This window comes from Bos indicus, chromosome 4 (genome assembly GCF_029378745.1).
Source record: "Bos indicus isolate NIAB-ARS_2022 breed Sahiwal x Tharparkar chromosome 4, NIAB-ARS_B.indTharparkar_mat_pri_1.0, whole genome shotgun sequence".
Classification (NCBI taxonomy): Eukaryota; Metazoa; Chordata; class Mammalia; order Artiodactyla; family Bovidae; genus Bos; species Bos indicus.
Genome location: NC_091763.1, coordinates 45,062,939 through 45,087,773, shown reverse-complemented (window position 1 = coordinate 45,087,773; position 24,835 = coordinate 45,062,939). Strand labels below are relative to the sequence as shown.

At 39.9% G+C, this 24,835-nt stretch overlaps 1 protein-coding gene across 2 annotated transcripts in view; it reads left to right on the top strand.

Annotated features, from left to right (window-relative positions):
• RELN (reelin) overlaps window positions 1-24,835 on the top strand; it is a 558,072-nt gene that overhangs the window by 440,828 nt on the left and 92,409 nt on the right. For both annotated transcript variants that reach the window (XM_070787714.1, XM_070787715.1), the window contains 7 exons: window positions 1,134-1,366; window positions 8,956-9,113; window positions 10,610-10,817; window positions 11,993-12,069; window positions 21,955-22,113; window positions 22,299-22,487; window positions 23,021-23,294. In XM_070787714.1, the coding sequence (XP_070643815.1) occupies window positions 1,134-1,366; window positions 8,956-9,113; window positions 10,610-10,817; window positions 11,993-12,069; window positions 21,955-22,113; window positions 22,299-22,487; window positions 23,021-23,294 (1,298 nt within the window). The remainder of the gene's footprint in view (window positions 1-1,133; window positions 1,367-8,955; window positions 9,114-10,609; window positions 10,818-11,992; window positions 12,070-21,954; window positions 22,114-22,298; window positions 22,488-23,020; window positions 23,295-24,835) is intronic.

Sequence of the window (24,835 nt, the reverse complement as noted above, 5' to 3'; positions counted from 1 at the left end):
GTTGTTCTAGGGGCTTCCCTGGTGGCTCAAGTGGTAAAGAATCTGCCTGCCAATTCTGGAGAAGGAAGTGGCAACTCACTCCAGTATTCTTGCCTGGGGAATTCCATGGACAGAGAAGCCTGGGGGGCTACAGTCCATGGAGTCGCAAAGAGCTGGATACAACCGAGTGACTAACATACACACACACCAGTGTAGGAGACACAGGTTCAATCCCTGATCCAGGAAGATCCACATGCCTCAGAGCAATTAATCCTGTGCAACAAAACTATTTAGCCTATGCTCTAGAGCCCAGAAGCCACAACTACTGAGCCCACATGTTACAACTACTGAAGCCTCCCTCCAGCCCATAGTCTGTGCTCCACAGTAAGAGAAGCCACTTCAGTGAGAAACCTGGGCACCATAACTAGAGAGAAACCCCTGCTCGCCACAACTAGAGAAAAGCCCATGCAGCAACAAAGACCCAGCACAACCAAAAATAAATAAATTTATTTTTTTTAATGGTTGTGCTATAGCATTGTGATATAGGTTGCATTTTTTACAATTTTTTGAATATTTTTAATCCTGTAATGACAATCATCTCCACAAGTGCATAGAAGAGCAATGGTTTATTTCTGGATTATGTTGCTTATTCAATGCTGTGACAGAAACTTAATTCTTTCATATAAGTTGACAGTGATTTCTTACTGAGCTTTTGTAAGAAAACAGAATAAAGATGCCTGTCCCCCTAAAGCAGAGGACAGCTTCAGTGACCTTCATGTTCTAAAGAGGACAGCTCTCTATCATCTGCTTCCCTCTGTTTGTATCCTCAGTCTGGGAAAGGAAAAGAAAACAGTTTCTTGACTTCTCATCTTTTGTCCAAGACTCTGATCACATCTATGCTCTCTCTTCTCTCCTGTAATCTCAAGAAGTCCACAAAATGGGAAGCTGGTCCTGCTTTCTATTGAAAAGCCCCTATTGTTTTTACAGAGATTTCCGGACACTATGAAAAGATCTTGGTTGGAATTGAGCTGCATGTCTTATCATTGTAAATTTGTGCAAACTCAGTAGAAAGAAGCCTGACTGCTCTAGCACCTAATTTGTTAAGTGATGTCTTGAAACCAAAACCTGTGTAATTCTGTCTTTCTTTTTAACAGCTTAACATTGGGTGTGCCAATCAATTCAGCAGTGCTGCCCCAGTTCTCCTTCAGTACTCTCATGATGCTGGAATGTCCTGGTTTCTGGTGAAAGAAGGCTGTTACCCAGCTTCTGCAGGCAAGGGATGTGAAGGAAACTCCAGAGAACTGAGTGAACCCACCATGTATCACACGGGGGACTTTGAAGAATGGACAAGAATCACCATTGTTATTCCAAGGTCTCTTGCATCCAGGTAAAGTGCCCATTCTTACCATGTGCCATAGTTGCCATTTCTAAGGAGCATATATTTATCTCAATACCTTCATTTCATATATCTCAATAACCTAAAAGAATTCATAACCTCTAGCAGTATCTATCCAAGTAATGACTCTTGAGAAAATGACACACACATTTGTGAAACAGTTTATTCACTTACTCATCCATTCATTCATTCAACAAATACTTATTGAGCCACCTACCTGTGCCAAGTTCTTCCTGGGCACTGGGATTACAGCATTAACCAGAAGATGTTTAAAAGCTAAGTGAGTTATAAAGCATTATTGTAACAGACTTTCACTATGTGGTGATTTTTTTCTAACTTAATGCCTCCTTGAATAGACAATTTGAGATATCTCATCATTAAGATACATATTAATACAATAGAGAAAAAGATTTTAAATCAATTGACAGAAGCATGAGCTAAATGGATTAAGAACTTGAAGCAAATTAGTTTTTGTAATAAATCAACAAGTTTAACTCTTAGCTTCCTGGCAGCTAGGACAAAGTGTGAGAGGTCAGGAGATAGGGTCATTTGGTTCTCATTGTTGAATAAGATAAAAGAAAATATATACATTCTGATAAAAAAAATTAAGTGTACTTTTTTCTAAAATACATTTGTAGTGCCTATATGTATCTTTGTGTTGGGTGGAGTAGGTAACATCAAGATCAGTGTTTTAACTATATTTTTTTCATAAGATAAAAGAAGCATTCAAGTGGACACTTTTTAATTGAATCCTAGAACATAATATTCAATTGTGATTCAGTCAAAGCATTTCTGTGCAGACCTGAGATGATATAATAGGTCTATTTGTACTGCTGGTGATGTAATTTAATATAGAGGTTGCTGCTGCTGCTGCTGCTGCTGCTGCTAAGTCGCTTCAGTCGTGTCCAACTCTGTGCGACCCCATAGACGGCAGCCCACCAGGCTTCCCCGTTCCTGGGATTCTCCAGGCAAGAATACTGGAGTGGGTTGCCATTTCCTTCTCCAGTGCATGAAAGTGAAAAGTGAAAGTGAAGTCGCTCAGTTGTGTCCAACTCTTAGTGAGCTACTCAGTAATGCCATTCAACATTATTTCCAGCCTTACTTTCTTCCTAGAATATGGTAGGACTCTTTAAAGTTAGGCATTGCCTAATGAAATGTGAGTGGAAATTTAACATATGACTTTGAGTCCATGTGCGTTTTGCCATCATATCTGTTTCATGAAAGCACCTTTTGTGATGAAGCTTACATCAGTCTGGGTCCTTGCATTTCTGCAATCAGCAGACTTTCTTACAACCTGTACTGGACATATAGCATAAGCCAGAAATAAACTTTTGTTGGGTTAACCCACTGAGACTGGGGGCTGCATATTACATCAGCATAACATATCTCATCCTGACTGACAGAATGATAAAAGCTAAGAACCTATGGGGGTGGTTTATCTATAATGTTTGTAGAGACCATTCTGTATATAATATTTCACCTAATTGATCACCAGATTTATATCTAGCTGGATATCCTGGTTGTGTTCTCTTCCTTCCTTGTTAATTAGTTATGCATACCTTCAAAAACTGCACCATAGATTTTGGTATACAGACTTCTCAGATAGGTAAGAAACTTGTATGGTCAGGATATATAAGTTTCTGTGGTAATCTACTAAACTTTGGAGCATAATCTTTAAATGCCAACTATTCCAAGAAAGAATTCATCAGTCATTGGATCTAAGATCAACTTATAAGTAATTTTTTGTCTTTGCATGCCAGTGTACTTTGTTGTGTATCAGAGAGATTCAAATGACTTGGTTTGTGCCAGAGTTGATGAGTTGACCTTCTTTAGTGAAATTTAATAATTTGACTTGCATTCTGCTTTAGTTAGGATACAGGTCTAGCTACTATAAAAGCAAAATAAATCAAATGCTTAACAAGGCTTAAACAAGATAGAAATCCATTCTTTACTGCATAATAGTCCAAAGGTGAGCAGTTCAGAAATGACAGGATATCTCTGCCATTCTGAACACACAACTTCTATCTCTGGATCCAAGGCAGCTATTCCAGACCTTGTTATACCTCTCAACCAGTGGAAGGAAAATGATCAGGAATGCATAGGTGCATTACTTTTTTTATATATAAATTTATTTATTCTAATTGGAGGATAATTACAATATTGTATTGGTTTTGCATTACTTTTTAAAAACTATCATTAGTCCTTTTTCATATCCCTCAGTAGAGCCTAGGATAATATTTGTACAGTTACCTATTGCTGTGCAATATTCCTCTCCAAAACATAGTGGCTTAAGACAGCAGTGGCTTATTATTTCTCATGGTTTTATGGAATTGATTGGGTAGTTCTTCTGCTCATCTCTCCTTTATAGTGTAGCTTTTTTCAGTTGGTAGGTTGATTAGTGTCTGGGATTAGTAGGACCTTTATCTCTATGTGGTTTTCATCCCAGTATCCACCCCAGTATTCATAACAATATCCACAATTGGGTGGTTCCAGTGTTAGAAAAAAACAAAAGTAGAAGCTGCCAGGCTCTATCTTACTGCCACATCCTAGGGGTCAAAGCAAGTCACAAGGCAAGTCTAGATACAGAGAGTGAGAAAACAGACTCCTCTTTTTGATAGAAAGTGCAGAAAAATCTTATAGAAGATATACATAAGTAGGTGTGATCCATGTGAAAGTGAAAGTTATTCAGTTGGGTCCAACTCTTTGTGACCCCACGGACTATACAGCCCATGGAATTCTCTAGGCCAGAATACTGCAGTGGGTAGCCTATCCGTTCTCCAGAAGATCTTCCCAACCCAGGATTCAAACCAGGATCTCCTGCAATGCAGGCGGATTCTTTACCAACTGAGCTACCAGTCATTGTTATAACAACCTAATATAGTTTGTCCTAGCCCTGTGATTCATATCTGTTCCCCATGAAAATACACTCACTTTCCTCCCAAGACCCTCAAAGACTTGTCCCATCATAGTATCAGGCTCTAAGTCACTTATCTCATATCAAGGTTCCCTGGATATGACTCACAGATCTAGGAACTGAAAAAAAAAAAAAAAAAGATTTATCTACCCCACCCCTACCCAACATACAACAATGAGATAAGATAAACATAATATAATAATAATATATATAACAACATAATAAACACTGCCCACTCAGGAAAATGAAAAGAATGGGAAGCACATAGCAAACACTGGTTCACCAGAATTCTGAAAGCCAACAAGATAGCTGTTACAGCAATGTCCAGGATAAGAAAGTTTGACAGTTCTCCTCCTGGTAAGTAGTTCCCTAATCTTTTGTTCTTCTCAGGTGTTTGTTCTACTCTATAGGCTTCATCCTCTGAGACATTTTTCCTTTTCCATAAGGACATATCTGCCTTTGGAGCTAAATAGCCCTTTCATCCTGCTTATTGCCCTTCTCAAACTGGGCATTGTAACATAGCAACCCTTGTAATCCTCACCCCCACCACTGCCCTTCTCTCCCCATGTTTTTCTGAAACTGTTCACTTCAGTTGCTCAGTTGTGTCTGACTCTTTGTGACACCATGGACTGCAGCATGCCAGGCCTCCCTGTCCATCACCAACTCCTAGAGTTTACTCAAACTCATGTCCATTAAGTCAGTGATGCCATCCAACCATCTCATCCTCTGTTATCCCCTTCTCCTCCCATCTTCAGTCTTTCCCAGCATGAGGGTCTTTTCAAATGAGTCAATTCTTCACATCAGGTGGCCAAAGTATTGGAGTTTCAGCTTCAACATGAGTCTTTCCAAGGAACACTCAGGACTGATTTCCTTTAGAATGGACTGGTTGGATCTTCTTGCAGTCCAAGGGACTCTCAAGAGTCTTCTCCAACACCACAGTTCAGAAGCATCAATTTTTCAGTGTTCAGCTTTCTTTATAGTCCAACTCTCATATCCATACATGACTACTGGAAAAAACATAGCCTTGACTAGATGGACCTTTGTTGGCAAATAATGTCTCTGCTTTTTAATATGCTGTCTAGGTTGGTCATAACTTTTCTTGCAAGGAGCAAGTGTCTTTTAATTTCATGGCTGCAGACACCATCTGCAGTGATTTTAGAGCCCAAGAAAATAAAGTCTGTCACTGTTTCCACTGTTTCCCCATATATTTGCCATTAAGTGATGGGACCAGATGTCATGATCTTAGTTTTCTGAATGTTGAGCTTTAAGCCAACTTTTCACTCTCCTCTTTCACCTTCATCAAGAGGCTCTTTAGTTCTTTTTCACTTTCTGCCATAAGGGTGGTGTCATCTGCATATCTGAGGTTATTGATATTTCTCCTGGCAATCTTGATTCCAGCTTGTGCTTCTTCCAGCCCAGCGTTTCTCATGATGTACTCTGCATATAACTTAAATAAGCAGGGTGACAATATACAGCTTTGACATACTCCCTTCCAATTTGGAACCAGTCTGTTGTTCCATGTCCAGTTCTAACTGTTGCTTCCTGACCTGCATACAGGTTTCTCAAGAGGCAGGTCAGGTGGTCTGGTATTCCCATTTCTTTAAGCATTTTCTATAGTTTGTGATGATCCACACAGTCAAAGGCTTTGGCATAGTCAATAAAGTAGAAATAGATGTTTTTCTGGAACTCTCTTGCTTTTTTGATAATCCAATGGATGTTGGCAATTTGATCTCTGGTTCCTCTGCCTTTTCTAAATCCAGTTTGAATATCTGGAAGTTCATGGTTCATGTACTGCTGAAGCCTGGCTTGGAGAATATTGAGCGTTACTTTACTAGTGTGTGAGATGAGTGCAATTGTGCAGTAGTTTGAGCATTCTTTGGCATTGCCTTTTTTTGGGATTGGAATGAAAACTAACCTTTTCTTCTGAAACTGTGGCCCAGCCTTATGTTTTCCAAATAGACAAGTGCAACATGTCATGAAGCTGGGGAGCATAAGGGGGTAAATCTTTGCTGCAGTGTCTAGAATACCAGGATATTGGAAGACATCGCTTTAAAAGTAGTCCATAGAATCAGGAGCCAAGGAACACAATGCTGGTGTGATATCCCAAAGCCAGATAATATAGAGTTGAATCTGAAACTGCAGTTTGTTTGATGCTAAGTAGAATCACCCAGTTGGTAAAGCCACATCTGAGAAATAAGAAAAGACTGTCCTTATTATTACAAAATGAGCCAATATTTTGAGGCTTCCAATTTATCAATATTTTCTTAGATCTCAGCTTTTGGAAGACAAAATCTTATTCATTAGGATTTGGCTTCCTGGTTTGTTTGAATACTATCCAACTTGCTCGGGATGGCATTTGTGATAGAGAGCTCTCTACTACAGAATAGTAAATATGTTACTGCTTCAACCCAAGCAAATGAGCTATTATTTGTTTCTTCTGCAGTATGTTAAACTCAGATATCTCCAAATGCAGTGTTGGAAAGCTGAGAATTGTAAGTGAAAATTGTTAAAATTTGGAACTATTTTGCCACAAACCAACATGCTTATTATAATAGTTACTAGAACATTTTTCTTTTACAAATAATTCTAAGCTGATTTTCTCAAAGGAACAGTTTGTGCTCATGTTAATTCTCTTGGTTCTTGCCTACAGAGGAGGAACATTGGTGGTGGTAAATATGTGCTGGTACCTCCCTGCTGACTCTCATCCCGAACCATACAGCCACTCATCCTGCTCTTGGCTCTCTATGCCAAATGCAGAAAGTCAGCATCTCTGGGAAGGGCTAGAAGCTCAGCTGCTTAATATTCTGCCCAGTGTCTCCTCCACCACCACACATCACAAGACAAAGCAGTGCACAGGTGCTTACCTTCCTGGTTTAAGTGGCAGATGCAACACCCCTGTGAAGTGTGGTGGGCTGAAGGACAGGGGTAGAAACTGGTTCTCCAGGTCGCTCAGGCATCCTCTGAACAAAGATGACAATTGGAAAGGGAGTAAAGAGAGAGTGTGTTATCTTCTACTACCTTATCTGGAACATGCAGGATAAAGGGGAATTTTGCTTTCTGAGGGGCAGAAATTATAGATCCATGTTTCTCTGAGTTCTATTATAGAAACTTAAACAGAAAAGGCAAGTGTGACTTTAATTTAAAAAGACTTCTACCAGGGAATCAAAGTGTTTCTTTTTTATTATAGGTGTACAGCCTATCTTTTGGAAGGGGCACAGAGATCTTACCATTTTACTACAAACAATTGGCAAAAGATGCTTTTCACCAATTCCATTTATTTCCTTTGAAAGGAAAAATATCTTCACCGGTTAAATAATATTATGACTCTATTGGGAAGAATTTTCCTAAAGCCCATGGCTTTACAATTGTACTTTCTTTTTTCTTTTCATTTTTTGGTTTTGCTTTGTTTTGCTAATCTTCAATTCTGTTCTCTTTTGCCTTAATAAATAAGACCAATACATTTTGAGTTAACTTCAAAGGAAATAAAAGATGCATTTACCTTCCTTTTGACACATTGAAAAATGTGTTAAGGCTTGCATTAATAGAAATTAATCACTGAAAAACTTTTTAAACCTAGTAAACAACATTGTTGCCTACATTTGTAAATGTGCCAAATGTAGATAACTTAAAATAATGAATAAGAAAGCCAGGGTTATGATTCAGTGTTGCCAAATTACCATAGTTATTTGAAGAGCCAGAAAGAAATGTACTCTGATACTGCTATATTATTTTCATAATAATAGAGGAGAAAAGGAACCATCTTTATCTACAATTATCTTTGATAGTCTTCATTAATCTTTAAGATTCTTCACTCTTCTTTACTTAGAGACTGAATTAACTCAAGAATCTATAAATAATGGCAGCATAATTAATTGGTATTTAGATAATCTAATCTATTGTCCCTCTTTAATGTTAGTAGAATTGAGAAGGAAGAGATGTTTTCTTGTTATGAAGTTATAGATGTAGGTGGGTTTCCATGTATTTGAAAGGAAACGAGATGTGTTAAAAGGATTGGAAATATTAGAAAGCAACTGGGAAAAGTTTTAGTTTGGCAGCCTCAAAACTTATGAGGAAAATAGGACTGGGCAGTAGCCCAGGCCACTCGTGTTCCAGGGTTTTGAAGCACTGGGACCAGGTCCCTCTTTTGTTTGTTGGCAGTTACCAGTGTTCGTTGGCAGCCCAGCTGGTTGCTAAGTTTGTAGAAAAAGCATCTTGAAGACTTCAAGATGAAAAGTGAAGAAGGCAAGGAAGGCAACAGGTGAGAATAGAGCTGTCAGTACAAACTTGATTCTTTCCTACCAGAATCATGCAAATGGCAGAGCCATAGTCCCCTTATTTGTCCTAACAAAGTACATTCTATTTGATGGTTTCAAAGATTCCCAAATATCCTCTTAAAATATGCAAGAATAAAAAAAGCTATGTTTCTGGCCATCAGAATCTTCTTTATCTGAAATCCTCCTGATATTTAGACATTTATGCTGAAGAAAATATCAAGAAGTTTTGAGAAAGATTTGAGAGAGACACTTTTGAAGGTTAAGTGTCCAATCAAGTGAACGTGACTTCCAAATAAATATGTATCTCTTGAGTTTTTCTGAACTGTTCTGTATTTCAGTGCTTTGGTATGAGATATTGGTACAAGAAACACATGTGCTGTTTTTCCCAACAGTAAGACCAGATTCCGATGGATCCAGGAGAGCAGCTCCCAGAAGAATGTGCCTCCTTTTGCTTTGGATGGCGTATACATATCAGAGCCTTGTCCCAGTTACTGCAGTGGCCATGGGGACTGCGTTTCAGGGGTGTGTTTCTGTGACCTGGGGTACACTGGTAAGGCTGCAGACAAGTCTGATGATCTGTTTGTAAAATATTCATCTCTGAGTACTATATTTCATGTTACTTTTTCCAAGGAAATATATTCTTAAGTATTTATTCTTAAGTCCCAAAATTATAGAAATTTGTAACCTAGGCAAATGAGGCACTGAAATATTTTGTAGTTTTGAGCTGCCTAAGAAGGGAAAGCATGATAACACATATTTCATCCCTTAAGTATATTCATTTACTAATAATAGTGATAATAATTAACATTACTTGAATCCCTACTTCATGCCAAGCCCTACAGTAGGTGTTTTTTATTTCACCTCATTTAATTCACAGATAACCCTATAACATAGTACTGTCGTTGTCCCTGTTTACACTTGAGGAAACAGACACAAAGACACACAGTAACTGTCCCAAGGTCACACAGCTAAATGTTGCTAGAGCTCAGCTTTAATCCCTGGCAGCCAAGCTCTTAAGCATTAGGCGTCCTGTGCTCTTTACATTGCTTTTATACGAAGTGTAATTTTATACATTTAAAGTAAAAGTCAACTTACGAAATGATAAATGCAAGACTGCCAAAAAAAACTTAACAAGAGAAGTATTTTTTGACCACAATCACCCTTAGATGTTGCTACAAGCAAAAGTAAAAAGGAAGCTGAGATTAAAGAGTAAAATGGGAGAAAATATTATAAGCTTTGTAATCTTTTTATAGAATTTTTCCTGGAATTAACTTCAAAGGATCCTTCCCAGCTTTTCAGTGTTCTGCTCTTCATCTGGCATGTGACTAAAGACACACATATGTTGTTACAGGCCTTCTGTAGAGTGTTGTCACTCATAGTTTCAGGGTGTTTTTTCTTAAATCTGGGATAAACTCCCTATATTGATCCTCTAATACGAGGACAACAAATGAGCACGTTTTGTTTGTGGACAAAATCTTGTATCTCAGTTTACACAAATCCTCTGTTTAACAAAAATCATGAGACCGTGTGGTTCCCTCTGTGTTTGTGTTTAAAATTTTAGAATAATAGAAGCAGAATACTGTTTTGATGATAGTAGAGATGACTGTCGGAGAAGGCAGTGGCACCCCACTCCAGTACTCCTGCTTGGAAAATCCCATGGATGGAGGAGCCTGTTAGGCTGCAGTCCATGGGGTCTCTGAGGGTCGGACACGACTGAGCAACTTCACTTTCACTTTTCACTTTCATGCATTGGAGAAGGAAATGGCAACCCACTCCAGTGTTCTTGCCTGGAGAATCCCAGGGACGGGGGAGCCTGGTGGGCTGCTGTCCATGGGATCACACAGAGTCAGACATGACTGAAGTGACCTAGCAGCAGCAGCAGCAGTGATGACTGTATTTCAGGCAGATGCTTGAGGTTTGAATTTTCATACGGTTTCTTCCCCCTAACACCTATAGCAATGTCTCCTTTGCCCACACACTAATGTACCTTCTAATGTTTCATGATTTTAACAAAACCTGTCTCCTCTGTATTTCTTTTCTCGGAAGCTGCACAAGGAACCTGTGTGTCTATTGTCCCTAATCACAGTGAGATGTTCGATAGATTTGAGGGGAAGCTCAGCCCGCTGTGGTACAAGATAACCGGAGGCCAGGTTGGAACAGGCTGTGGAACACTTAATGATGGCAAGTCTCTCTACTTCAGTGGCCCTGGAAAAAGGGAAGCGAGGACTGTCCCTCTGGACACCAGGAATATCAGGTAAGTAGTTAACTGGTCACTTCTTCATGAACATAATATTTACCTTACTGTATGATCTAACCTAAAACACTGTTCTTTTCAGAGTTCACATAGTGATGTTTCTCTACATAGATTCTGATATATAAAAATGAAGCATAAATTTATAATAAAATAGATTCTGCAAAACTTATACTCTAATTCGTTAATCAGCATGCAGTCATCACCAAGGCCTGTGTGTCTAATATATGTCAGCTTGGTTTTCTAAAGTTCTCTGTTATTATGAAGATTATTTGATATTAATTTTAATATATGCCAAGAGAAACAAATAATTTTTTGCAACTTTGAATTCTGTGTCCAAAAATGTGGTGCCCCATTTATCTAAGTTTATTTGTATTCACTTATTGAAGGCTATTCCAGAAATTTAAAATACCTACACTGACACCTACTGGTACAATAAATAAGTGCTTAGTTTTAAGGGCAAATGAAATAGTAGCACATCTAAAATATAACTGTGCTTCTTTAGTTCTAATCAAATTATTTTAGAATTGGAAGAAAGGAAAAGAAATGTTTGAAGCTTTTAGAGCTTCTTCTCACTAAAATCTGGATTCTGTGTCATATGTTTTCTACCTTCAGTCTCTTTCCCCTTCCTTCTGAGTCCTTCTCACAGAGCTAACCCTGTCATGTAGCTTGGTTTATAGTGACTGAGGCATAGATTACATCGCACTAATTGAGAGACAGTTGTTAAAAATTAAACCATCTGAGTTTAAATCCATAGTAGAAGTAATTGTCTGGCCCTAAACAAATGTAACATACAAGTTTTTAATGTTAGATTTTTCCTCCTGAGTTTCCAAGGATAGTATCATCTCAATTTAAAGGAATTCCATTTCAGTGATTTCATTAAGTTGCCTCAGAGTGTCATAGGGAAATGAAGTTAACTTGTTTCCTTTTGTTTAAATCATTATTCCAAAATAAAATTAATGGTCATATCAATTAACTTTTCTGAATGGTTATAGAATTAGCCTACTATCTAATCTATGTAGTTTCTGCTTGTCATATGCCCTTTGTGTTTAAAAACAGTACCTAAGAATTACAGGAGTTTTACTTTTTACTGTGTCAAAATACAGAAGGCTAGATGTCTTCTGAACTCATGTTTTTAAGTAAACTGAGGTGTGGTGTTTTGGGTTTTTTCCCCCCAGACTCGTTCAGTTTTATATACAAATTGGAAGCAAAACTTCAGGGATTACCTGCATCAAACCAAGAGCTAGAAATGAAGGTAAGGTGCTATATTTCCATAAAAACTACAGTTACTCCTAGCAAAGTAGTTCTTTCTCCTCCCAAAGTTTGGCTGAAATTTTGTAAACTGATTTATTGTTCAATTGCTCAGTCATATCTGACTCTTCACAACCCCATGGACTGAAGCACACCAGGCTTCCCTGTCCTTCATCATCTCTGAGAGCTTGCTCAAACTCATGTCCATTGAGTCACTGATGCCATCCAACCATCTCATCCTCTGTCATTCCCTTCTCCTCCTGCCTTCAATCTTCCCCAGCATCAGGGTCTTTCCTAGTCAGTCAGCTCTTTGCATCAGGTGGCCAAGTATTGGAGCTTCAGCTTCAGCCTCAGTCCTTCCAGTGAATATTCAGGGTTGATTTCCTTTAGGATTGACTGATTGGATCTCCTTGCAGTCCAAGGGACTCTCCAGAGTCTTCTCCAGCACCGCAGTTCAAAAGCATCAATTCTTCTGTGCTCAACCTTCTTATTGGTCCAACTCTCACATCCATACATGACTACTGGAAGAACCATAGCTTTAACTAGATGGACCTTTCTCAGCAAAGTAATGTGTCTGCTTTTTAATATGCTGTCTAGGTTTGTCTTAGCTTTTCTTCCAAGGAGCAAGCATTTTTTTTCATTTCATGGCTGCAGTCACCATCTGCAGGGATTTGGGAGCCCCAAAAAATGAAGTCTGTCACTATTTCCATTGTTTCCTCATCCATTTGCCATGAAATGATGGGACCGGATGCCATGATCTTTGTTTTTTGAATGTTGAGCTTTAAGCCAAGTTTTTCACTCTCCTCTTTCACTTTCAACACGAGACTTTTTAGTTCCTCTTTACTTTCTGCCATAAGGGTGGTGTCATCTGCATATCTGAGGTTATTGACATTTCTCCTGGCAATCTTGATTCCAGCTTATGCTTCATCTAGCCTGGCATTTCGCGTGATGTACTCTGCATGTAAGTTAAATAAGCAGGGTAACAATATACACTCTTAATGTACTCCTTTCCCAATTTGGAACCAGTCTGTTGTTCTATGTCTGATTGTAACTGTTGCTTGTTGACCTACATACAGGTTTCTCAAGAGGCAGGTAACGTGGTCTGGTATTCCCATCGCTTGAAGAATTTTCCACATTTTGTTGTGATCCATACAGTCAAAGGCTTTAGCATAGTCAATGAAGCAGAAGTAGATGTTTTTCTGGAATTCTCTTGCTTTTTCGATGATCCAACAGATGCTGACAATTTGATCTCTGGTTCCTCTGCCTTTTCTAAATCCAGTTTGAACATCTGGAAGTTCTCAGTTCACATACTACTGTTGAACCCTAGCTTGGAGAATTTTGAGCACTACTTTACTAGCGTGTGAAATGAGTACAATTGTGTGGTAGTTTGAACATTCTTTGTAAATGGATACACTACCCTAAATCATTCCTTCTCCTCTCCATCAGTAAACGGGTAACTGCAGAGAGCCCTGGTCTCTAAGTTTCCTCATCCAGATCCTTAAGCCTAGAAACATATTTGTTTTGGGAAAACCTGTTCCTTTACAGGAATTCCCAAGTGGCACTAATGGTAAAGAACCCACCTGCCAATGCAGGAGACATAAGAGGTGTTGGTTCGACCCCTGGGTCAGGAAGATCCCCTGGAGGAGGACATGGCAACCCATTCTGGTATTCTTGACTGGAGAATCCCATGAACAGAGGATCCTGGCAGGGTACAGTCCATAGGCTCGTAAAGAATCAGACATGACTAAAGCTACATAGCACACACACACACATTCCTTTATAACTTTACACAAGGAGAAAACAAAACTGCAGAGACTTAAATTCAGCACTGTAGGGGACTAGGAATGATTGCAGTTCATACACTGCTTCCTGCCTGTAAACAGATCCTTTGGTAGAAGGAGCAGTTGTTGGTTATAATAAATATGAATTTTTACTGAGCAGTTATATATGCAAGGCACTGTTCCAGGTGTTCTATCTGTTAATGCACTTAATCCTCACCATATCCCTTTGCCATAGGTACTATAATTTATCCTATTTTACAGATGTAGATGTTGGGGCACAGAGAGGACAAATAACTTACTCAAGATCACGCTATCAGTAAGTGGACGAGCAGAGATTCAGACCACTAGAGCCTATTCCTCTCCCCTTCCCCAGATCCCTATTCTCTCAGACATCCACACCATCTTCTGCCTCCATGATTCAGTGCTGAAAGAAATGCAAAAACACTTCAAGTATACATAGTTGGCCTTCAGTTGCTATACAGATATGATAGGATTCCTTAAGGGACCCTACCTATGAGTTGGTTCCTGGCATAAAATCCATAAGCTTCTCAGATGGATCCTCCTCCAAACTTTGATCTCATGAAAAGCATGTGAAGAATTTTGCAGCTTTCAAGTTTGTTATTGTCTCAGGCATAACTATGTAAAACATATTGGCTTAAACACTACAGTAGCCGTTAGTCAGTAGAGCCACCGATAGCTCTGTTCATCAGTTCTAAATATCCTTGGCCTTATCATTAGTAATTGAAAGCTTCCTTGACTTTTCTAAGTATCTCAGTACTGTTAGTCTAGTAATTATCCAGATCATCTATACATTGAATCAGCAGTCTAGAAACTTGTATTTTGTATTTCCTGGTCTCTTTGACAGCGTTTATTAAGAATCTGCTCTAAGCTAGGCACTGTTCTAAGTTTCATGGATACAGTGTCACCAAAAGACAGATGCATCAGTCTTGATGAGCTAGGTTATGCTACAGTGACAGGCAACTCTCAGTCTCTGTGGGTTAAAACATCAGATTTGTCCTCTGTGCTGCATTTTCCTCATGGGTCATCTGAGGTTCTCATCCAGCACCCAGGATAATGAAGCAGCTGCTGGGTAGCTTCTGGGTGTTGCCAGCCATGTGGTGGAAGGAAAGAGCACATATGGTAAAGGGGACAAGAAATGCAAACTGCCATGTAGCAGGATGGCAGTAATGAGCACAACAGACAAAAGCGCTACCGTTAAGAGAACTTATATTGTAGTAAGAGGAGTCAGAACATCAAGAATAAAAGAAATGAGCAGGATGTTAGATTGATGGGCTAGAGAGAAATAAATAAGCTGATGAGATAGAAAGTAAACTTATGCTGGGAAAGATGCTGATTTCAACAGAGTGATCTGGGAGTGGACTTACTGAGAAAGTGACATTTAAAATGAAATCTAAAGGGGAAAGTGTTAGTTGCTCAGTCATGTCTGGCTCTTTGTGACCCCATGGACTGTAGCCCACCAGGCTCCTCTTTCCATGGGATTTCCCAGGCCAGAATACTGGAGTGGGTAGTCATTCTCTTCTTTAAGGGTCCTTCCTGATCTGGGGATCAAACCTGGATCTCCTCCATTGCAGGCAGATTCTTTACTATCTGAGCCACCAGGAGAAGGCTTCCCCGGTAGCTCAGCAGTAAAGAATCTGCCAGCAATGCAGGAGACTGGTTCCATACCTGGGTTGAGAAGATCCCCTGGAGGAGCAAATGGCAATCCCCTCAGTATTCTTGTCTGGGAAATCCCATGGACAGAGGAACCTGGTGGGCTGCAGTCCAGTTCAGTTCCTATGACGGGCTGCAGTCCGTAGGATTGCAAATAGTCAGACACAACCAAGCACACACATTAATGGTGAAAAAAGCCACAACAGAAAGAGCTTAAGGCAAGTTTTCCAGTCAGAAGAAACAGCAAAGGCCATGAGGTAGAAAAGAGTTGTGGTGTTGGAAGAACAGAAAGAAGGCCAGATGGCCTGGGGCTCGTTAAGGTTTAGGAGTGCTGGGGAGAAGAAGGAGAGGGACAGAGCCAGGTCACGCAGAGCCTTGCTGGCCATGGAACAGAGGTGGGATTGGAATCCACTGTATTGGAAACAACTGAAGACTTTTAGGTCAGGCAGTGACATAACCTGATTTAAATTTTTATAGAATCACCCTACAGAAACAATATGTAGTTCAAAACAAGAGTATCTCTAGAGCACATTCTCCACCCACATGGAAACAGGAGCTTTGAGGGATGCAAAGGTAGACGGAGTTCTGTCCCAGAATCTTGCTTATTGACTGGAGAGGTGGAGAACCTGAATGTTGTCTTTAAACCTTGTGATAGAATTGCTATTTAAAAGTAGTTCGTGGTTGGAACATGAAGCAACTGTGTGCATGTGCATATATGTATGACTCTTCTGAAAATTACAAATCCATACCCCTATTTGTATATGAGGAAAAAAAAAGAAACTCTGACCAGGGTATAGTGGGAAGCATCCACTTACTGACCAGAGGCTGTCCTCTACTTTAACCTCTGATTATAATTGCTCTCATCTGCCTTCTGGGACTTTTTCCCTTTAGGAACACAACTTCTTCTCAACAACCCTGAGCCGTTTTCTTGAACTCACTGCTGCCTGTGTAATTTACATCCCACAGGCATTTCTCAGCCTTTTATTGAAAACTGGTTGTTAAAATGTAAATCTGCCTAAATCCTTGAACAAATCTCTTCCAGTGATAAAAGTAAAGATTTTCTGCATACTCAAGCTGAAGCCTCAATTTGCATATTTGGAATTAAAATCAAAATTAGGCTATTTTCAGTAAGACTGGGAAGAATGAGGATGGAGGTGTCATTTTAAAAGGGCAATGTTTTATGTTCCTTAAATATTTGGTAGTTGAGCTGAAATGGCTTGGTTTATTCCCATGGACAGTGTTTAGATGACACAGCTAAAGAGGGTCAGTTCAATTCAGTCACTCAGTCATGTCTGACTCTTTGCGACACCATGGACTGCAGCACACCAGGCTTCCCTGTTCATCACCAACTCCCAGAGTTTGCTCAAACTCATGTCCATTGAGTCAGTGATGCCATCGAACCATCTCATCCTCTGTCGTCCCCTTCTCTTCCTGCCTTCAGTCTTTCCCAGCATCAGAGTATTTTCTAATGAGTCAGTACTTTGTATCAGGTGGCCAAAGTATTGGAGTTTCAGCTTCAGCATCAGTCCTTCCAATGAATATTCAAGGTTGATTTCCTTGACTGGTTTGATCTCCTTGCTGTCCAAGGGACTCTCTCTCTCTCTTCTTGCTGTCCAAGGGACTCTCAAGAGTCTTCTCCAACACCACAGTTCAAAAGCATTAATTCTTCAGTGCTCAACCTTCTTTATGGTCCAACTCTCACATCCATACATGACTACTGTAAAAACCATAGCTTTGACTAGATGGACCTTCGTCGGCAAAGTAATGTGTCTGTTTTTTAATAGGCTGTCTAGGTTTTTCATAGCTTTTCTTCTAAGAAGCAAGCGTTTTTTTCATTTCATGGCTACAGTCACCATCTGCAGTGATTTTGGAGCCCAAGAAAAACAGGCCCAGAGATTGATAAAAAATAGATAGAGATACTGCTGTTTCCCTTTCTTGCATTTCTCCATTCTTTCATACTTACCTGAGAGGCATTCCATTGACCTGAAGAATTGGGGGCCTCCTCTCTGCAGATCTTGCGGTTGCCTGCAGGTGTATGTGACAGTCCTGAAAAAGCTAATGTGGAGGAAGGCAGCAGGCAGAAACCAATTGGAGCAGGGACCACTTGAGCCGTAATTCTCATATGCTCATATACATCTGAGTCCTTTCAGTTCAGTTCAGTTCAGTTGCTCAGTCGTGTCCGACTCTTTGCAACACCATAGACTGCAGCATGTCAGGCCTCCCTGTCAATCACCAACTACTGGAGTTTACTCAAACTCATGTCCACTGAGTCGATGATGCCATCCAACCATCTCATCCTCTGTCATCCCCTTCTCCTCCCACTTTCAATCTTTCCCAGCATGAGGGTCTTTTCAAATGAGTCAGTTCTTCGCATTAGGTGGCCGAAGTATTGGAGTTTCAGCATCAGTCCTTCCAATGAATATTCAGGACTGATTTCCTTTAGGATGGACTGGCTGGATCTCCTTGCTGTCCAAGGGACTCTCAGGAGTCTTCTCCAACACCACATTTCAAAAGCATTAATTCTTCAGCACTCAGATTTCTTTATAGTCCAACTCTCACATCCATACATGACTACTGGAAAATCTATAGCCTTGACTAGATGGGCCTTTGTTGGCAAAGTAATGTCTCTGCTTTTTAATAAGCTGTCTAGGTTAGTCATAACTTTTCTTTCAAGGAGCAAATGTCTTTTAATTTCATGGCTACAGTCACCATCTTCAGTGATTTTGGAGCCCCCAAAAATAAAGTCTGTCACTGTTTCCACTGTTTCCCCGTTTATTTGCCATGAAGTATGGGACCAGATGCCATGAAAGTATGAGACCAGATGCAATGATCTTAGTTTTCTGAATGTTGAGTTTTAAGCCAACTTTTTCACTCTCCTCTTTCACTTTCATCAAGAGGCTTTTTAGTTCTTTGCTTTCTGCCATAATGGTGATGTTATCTGCGTATCTGAGGTTATTGATGTTTCTCCCGGCAATCTTGAGTCCAGCTTGTGCTTCATCCAGTCCAGCATTTCTCATGATGTACTCTGCATATAAGTTAAATAAGCAGGGTGACAATATACAGCCTTGACACACTCCTTTTCCTATTTGGAAGCAGTCTGTTGTTCCATGTCCAGCTCTAACTGTTGTTCTTGACCTGCATACAGATTTCTCAAGATGCAAGTTAGGTGGTCTGGTATTCCCATTTCTTTAAGAATTTTCCACAGTTTGTTGAGATACACACAGTCAAAGGCTTTAGTGTAGTCAATAAAGCAGAAGTAAATATTTTTCTGTAACTCTCTTGCTTTTTCGATGATCCACGAGATGTTGACAATTTGATCTCTGGTTCCTCTGCCTTTTATAAATCCAGCTTGAACATCTGGAAGTTCACGGTTCATGTACTGTTGAAGCCTGGCATTATTTTGTGTAATTTTGAGCATTACTTTGCTAGCCTGTGAGATGAGTGCAATTGTGTGATAGTTTGAGCATTCTTTGGCATTGCCTTTCTTTTGGATTGGAATGAAAACTGGCCTTTTCCAGTCCTGTGGCCACTGCTGAGTTTTCCAAATTTGCTGGCATATTGAGTACAGCACTTTCAAAGCATCATCTTTTAGGATTTGAAATAGCTCAACTGGAATTCCATCACCTCCACTATCTTTGTTTGTAGTGATGCTTCCTAAGGCCCACTTGACTTCGTATTTCAGGATGTCTGGCTTCGCATGTCGGATATCTGGCTCTAGGCGAGTGATCACACCATCGTGATTATCTGGGTTGTGAAGATCTTTTTTTGTATAGTTGTTCTGTGTATTCTTGCCATCTCTCCTTAATATCTTCTGCTTCTGTTAGAATCCTTTGGGAAGCTTTAAAGTGCAGATTCTGTTTCAATCGGACTGCAATGGTATGCTGCATAACAAATTATTCCCAACTGAGTGGCCTAAGGCAACGTCTGTTACCTTCTAGTTTCTGTGAGTCAGGAATTCAGGTTCTGGCACAGGACTTCTCCTAAGGCTGCACACAAAGTAAAAGCCAGGAGCAGTGCATTCATCTGAAGAACCAATCAGGGCTGGAGGATCTCTTTCCAAGATGCTCACTTATCTGGCTGTTGGCAAGAGACCAGTTTCTTTCAGTGAACTTGTCCACAGGCTCTTTGTGTGTCCTTACAGGGAGACAAAGAGAGAGGGAAGAGAGTGTAAACGCCTCTTATGGCCTCATCTCAGAAGTTACACAATGTCTCTTCTACCATACTCTGGGTAACAGTAGCAAGTTACTAGGTCTAGCCACTCTGAAAAAGAGGCGAATTAACCTTCACTTTTTGATGGGAGGAGTGTCAAATAGTTTGTGGAGATGTTTTAAAAACTTCACAGGTAGAACCTGTTCCCAGATGATGCAGGTGCTGATCCTTGGACCAGACTTTGAGCAGAAGGTGCTAAAGGACCACCAGTGAGATTTTAGTCTTGTGATGCCTTATTTTTGATACCATATCCACTTTCCAAATAGGTCTTCCCAGATAACTATCTAAATCATTTATTCATTCTCACTTGCTCTCTCTCATGTTACAAATATCAACCATATCAAACAAATTAATGTCCACAAGAAAGCTATATTTTGAGCAAGCAACAAGGGTTGGAGACTAGAGCTTTGTCAGACACTCCTCACCTTGATTAGAATAAAGATGAGAAAGAACCTCCCTTCAGTTTTCTTCAGGAACTTTGATGTGGTTCTCTCCCTTCTGCAACACATGGGTCTGACTTCCACCCACTAAAGTTCCAGCCGCCCATGTCTACACCCATACACAACATAGTGTCTCCCTACAGAGTTCCTATTCTTTGAGCTGTTTTTATTCTCTCATCAAACACAATGATTTCTTATATTTTAAATATGGTAGCATTAATTCTCTTGAGTTTTCTTTTGCATGTTAGACATTATTATTCCTGACATCACCCCTTGTCAGATATAGTGACGATAATTCCATGTAATATCAATTAACTTTAAAAGGCATTCTTTTAGTTCTATATTTTATCATATTATTTCTTGAAACAATTTTACTAAACTCTTTGCTGTGCAGTACAACACAGGGATTGAGATATTCTGCTTAGTTAATAATGAGGAAACTAAAAAGATATTATATGAACCATGGGTTATTTTTCCAGGAAGACTGAGGGAACATGACATTGTAGCTCAGATGGTAAAGAATCCGCCTACAATGCAGGAGATCCTGGTTCATTCCCTGGGTTGGGAAGATCCCCTGGAGCAGGAAATGGCAACCCACTCCAGTGTTTTGCCTGGAGAATTCCATGGACAGGGGAGCCTGGCAAGAGGCAGATTACAGTCCATGTAGTCACAAAGAATCGGACATGACTGAGTGACTTTCACTACTACTACTAGAAAGATTGAGCTATAATAAAATTAATATAACAAACACAAATTTACTAGACATAATTTATATGAATATTCAGATAGCACTTCAGTATCCCCAGTCATAAGTTTGAATATACAGTGCCAGTCTTAGGAACAGTTATGGAATAGGCAATTAGATAGATGCCAAGAAAGCCCTCTGCCCTTCCCATCAAATAGAATATATATTTTTTAATTATTTGCTAATGATATATATATTATATGTATATATATATTCCATTGATTCCTACCATTTCATCATTAGCAGTTTTTTCCTTTGCATTCAATATTACCCTTCCCCTGTGTCCTCTTTTAAAATAAAAAATGTTTCTGGGAGAGGTAGAAGGAATCGCACATGAAGTATCTTAAACTTTCATGTGTATTTCCCTAAATCACACTTCTCTGGTGATAGGCAGAGGGAGATGGGGCAGAAGAGATACATGAAGGGGAGAAGGTGAAAAGAGAGAGGAAGGTCAGAGTAACATCAGAGCGGAGTAAGTTCTTCTGCTTTGCTGTGTGATAATTTGTCTTTATCAGTCTTCAGTGACCAAGGCCTGACAGAGTATGAAGTGCCTGTAAAAGTATCCTTCTGCTTAAGAGAATTTCAGATTGACCTGTGCTTCCTATCTGGTGCATCAGCAGCAAAGAGCCCTTCTTTATTCTGTGCTAGGAGATTGAGATATTCCTTCTGAGTATATAATAATGATATGAGACTTTGTACTGTTCAGGACAGAATCTAAAATTCAAATACATAATCTGAAGTGCATTTTTATGTCCCTCTTACCAACCTCCTCATTGCTCATACAAAGCTGAGTGGTCTTTAAAAGAGCTTATGTATTTTTTCCCGCATTTCCTAGGAGTTGGTGCATCAGAAACTGTCAAGAAATTGATGAGCCTTCAGGTCTACTAATTCATTCCTTGGAAGTTAGACAAATGTGCCCTCATTCTATGAGATGCAATTTGAAGTTTCTAGTACAGCCTTGCCACTTAAAATAATACTGTTCCTTGCCTTTTTTGCCTCTAGGAAAGCTGTCCAAGTAACTGGATTTATGTCTTTTAACACAGGGCTTGTTGTTCAGTATTCAAATGACAATGGGATACTCTGGCATTTGCTTCGAGAGTTGGACTTCATGTCATTTCTGGAACCACAGATCATTTCCATCGACCTTCCACGAGAGTCAAAGACACCTGCTACAGCTTTTCGGTGGTGGCAGCCCCAACATGGCAAGTTACTGCTCACCTCAACTTTCCTGGTAGCATTTAATCATCCAGTTAAAGCCACTTCATATTATGTGTTTTTTAATTTGCTGTCAATTTCTAGATAATTTGATTTAAAACCACAGTCATAGAGATATTCATATTGCTATATAATGAACCTCCTGTAACTGCTTTTATTCATCTGATTTCAGGGAAGCATTCAGCCCAGTGGGCCTTGGATGATGTCCTTATAGGAATGAATGACAGCTCTCAAACTGGGTTTCAGGATAAATTTGATGGCTCTTTAGATCTGCAAGCCAACTGGTATCGAATCCAAGGAGGTCAAGTTGATATTGACTGTCTCTCTATGGACACTGCTCTGATATTCACTGAAAACATAGGTATACATTTTCACTTGATAAAGGGAGAATATTTAATTAACTAGAGGACTAAATTAACTAAAGCCCAAAAGGAGATTCTCTAATGCAAAACCATGTGCATAACTGCCTGTGCTGAGGGAGGCAGTTGGAAATAAGTTGTTTTGTCTTCTAGTGTGACTTGGTGAACCCCATGACAGTTTTTGCAGGGACTGTCTTTCATGGCATGCATAATATGACCAATGTTTCTCAAAAGTGAGGCAAAATGTCTGTCTGAGAACATTCCCATGTTTTATAATTTGCAGAATTAGAATTTTCAGACTCTCTGTTGGCGTGTCTCAAGGTGGTAAGACTTTTGAAGTTAGCAGCCGTCCATATTTCTGAGTCTGTGCTAACTAGATAAAAACAATCAGTGTGAGATGAAAAGTCAAAGCACATGTGAGACACTATAGATAAGATATCATTTTTGTTTACTGCTGAAAGCATGACAAGCAGAAACACCAAGTAAGAAAGAGAGTACAATTATGTGCTACCATTAAACTTTTCCTTTTTCATAGGAAAACCTCGTTACGCTGAGACCTGGGACTTCCATGTGTCAGCATCAACTTTCTTGCAGTTTGAAATGAGCATGGGCTGTAGCAAGCCCTTCAGCGACTCCCACAGTGTACAGCTCCAGTATTCTCTGAACAATGGCAGGGACTGGCATCTTGTCACTGAAGAATGTGTTCCTCCAACCATTGGCTGTCTGCACTACACAGAAAGTTCAATTTACACCTCCGAGAGATTCCAGAATTGGAAGCGGATCACTGTCTACCTTCCACTCTCCACCATGTGAGAATTGTCATTTGGCTACATGTCAGAACTTCAGGTTTCTGTCACCTAATTGGAAAATAATTGTGATGCCACTTGGAAATTCTATTACTCTTTCATGAGGATTATGCATGGAACATACCAGGGGGGAGAAAAAGTTATAGGTGCTTGGGTAATACTTTTTAAATGTGGTTAGGAGTTCTAGGAGTTTTATGAGGCTGAACTTTTCTGCTTCTTCAGCAACCTGAAGGCTGCCCGACAGATTCAGGTTTTAAATTGTTGTAAAAATAAACATCTACCCAATAACCAGAGTGATACTTATCTACATGAAGCAGTTTGTAAAATCATTAGATGTGGAAGAGTGTCCTTAGTTGTTGTTGGCTTTTCTTTTTTAATCTCCACACCACAATAAGAGTAAAAGGTTCATTCTTTTAAAATGCTCATATCATTTTACATCTTTCTTCCCCTCCGCAGGATCTCAGATTACATTCAGCCCTACCTTATGTTAGGGCTTACAGCAGGCTCCCACTTCTGTGGTTTAGGTGTTGGATAGTGAAGGATCTTTCTAGGAACTAATGTTACTGTGGTGGGTGAGAGAGTTTGTGCCATCCTGGAGCTGCTCTCCCTAGATCCCTACATCTTCCTTCCATTGCCCTGCTCTGAATTGTAGACAGATTGGCCTCTGCAAGCTACATTTGCCAGCTGCATGTGTTTTCTGGCTTCCTGGTAGGTTTAGGGAGTAACAGATAATAGCAAGAAAGTGGAGGGTGGAAATAAAGTTAAACCAGGGTATTCCTCCCCCTCCCTCTCTATCTCAAGTACATCTTGGCCAAGTTCAGCAGCTCCAGCTCCACCATGGTGTCCCTCCAGGTGGCACTGGCCCCTGGACACTAGCAGCACCTCCTCCTGTAGCTCTCCATCTTTGGACTTGCAGTGGCTTCCTGACTTCCCTAAACTCTTATTTCCTCACTGATGCTGCTACTCACTATGCATCCAGTACTTTGTAAATTCTCTCCATTAAATACTTACAGTGGTTTCCATTTTCCTGGTTCCATTTTGATTCAGAGATGTGCAAACAAGTGGCAGAAAAAAAAATACACACACACAGGAAATCAATGTGTTTTAGTATTTAACCTAAAAGAGTGTCCTGTGGACCCCAGAGCTTTAAAGAATGCTCACTTGTAGCTCATTTATTCATTCTATTTTTATTCAACAAACATTTATTGAATATCTCTGCCTGCAATGCAAGAGACCAAGAGACGTGGGTTCAATCCCTGGGTTGGGAAGATTCCCTGGAGAAGGAAATGGCAACCCACTCCAGTATTCCTGCTTGGAAAATCCCATGGACAGAGGACCCTGGCAGGCTACAGTCCATGGGGCCACAAAAGAGTCAGACACAACTTAGCTACTAAACAACAACAACATTATGTGTTAGATCTCTGGTACAAAATGAATAAGGTGATGCCTGGATCCAAATATATGATTTAGGATAACAGGTATCTAAGCAGTTATTTATGCTATAAAATGCTAACAGTGACAAAACCCAGGGATATTATTGAAAC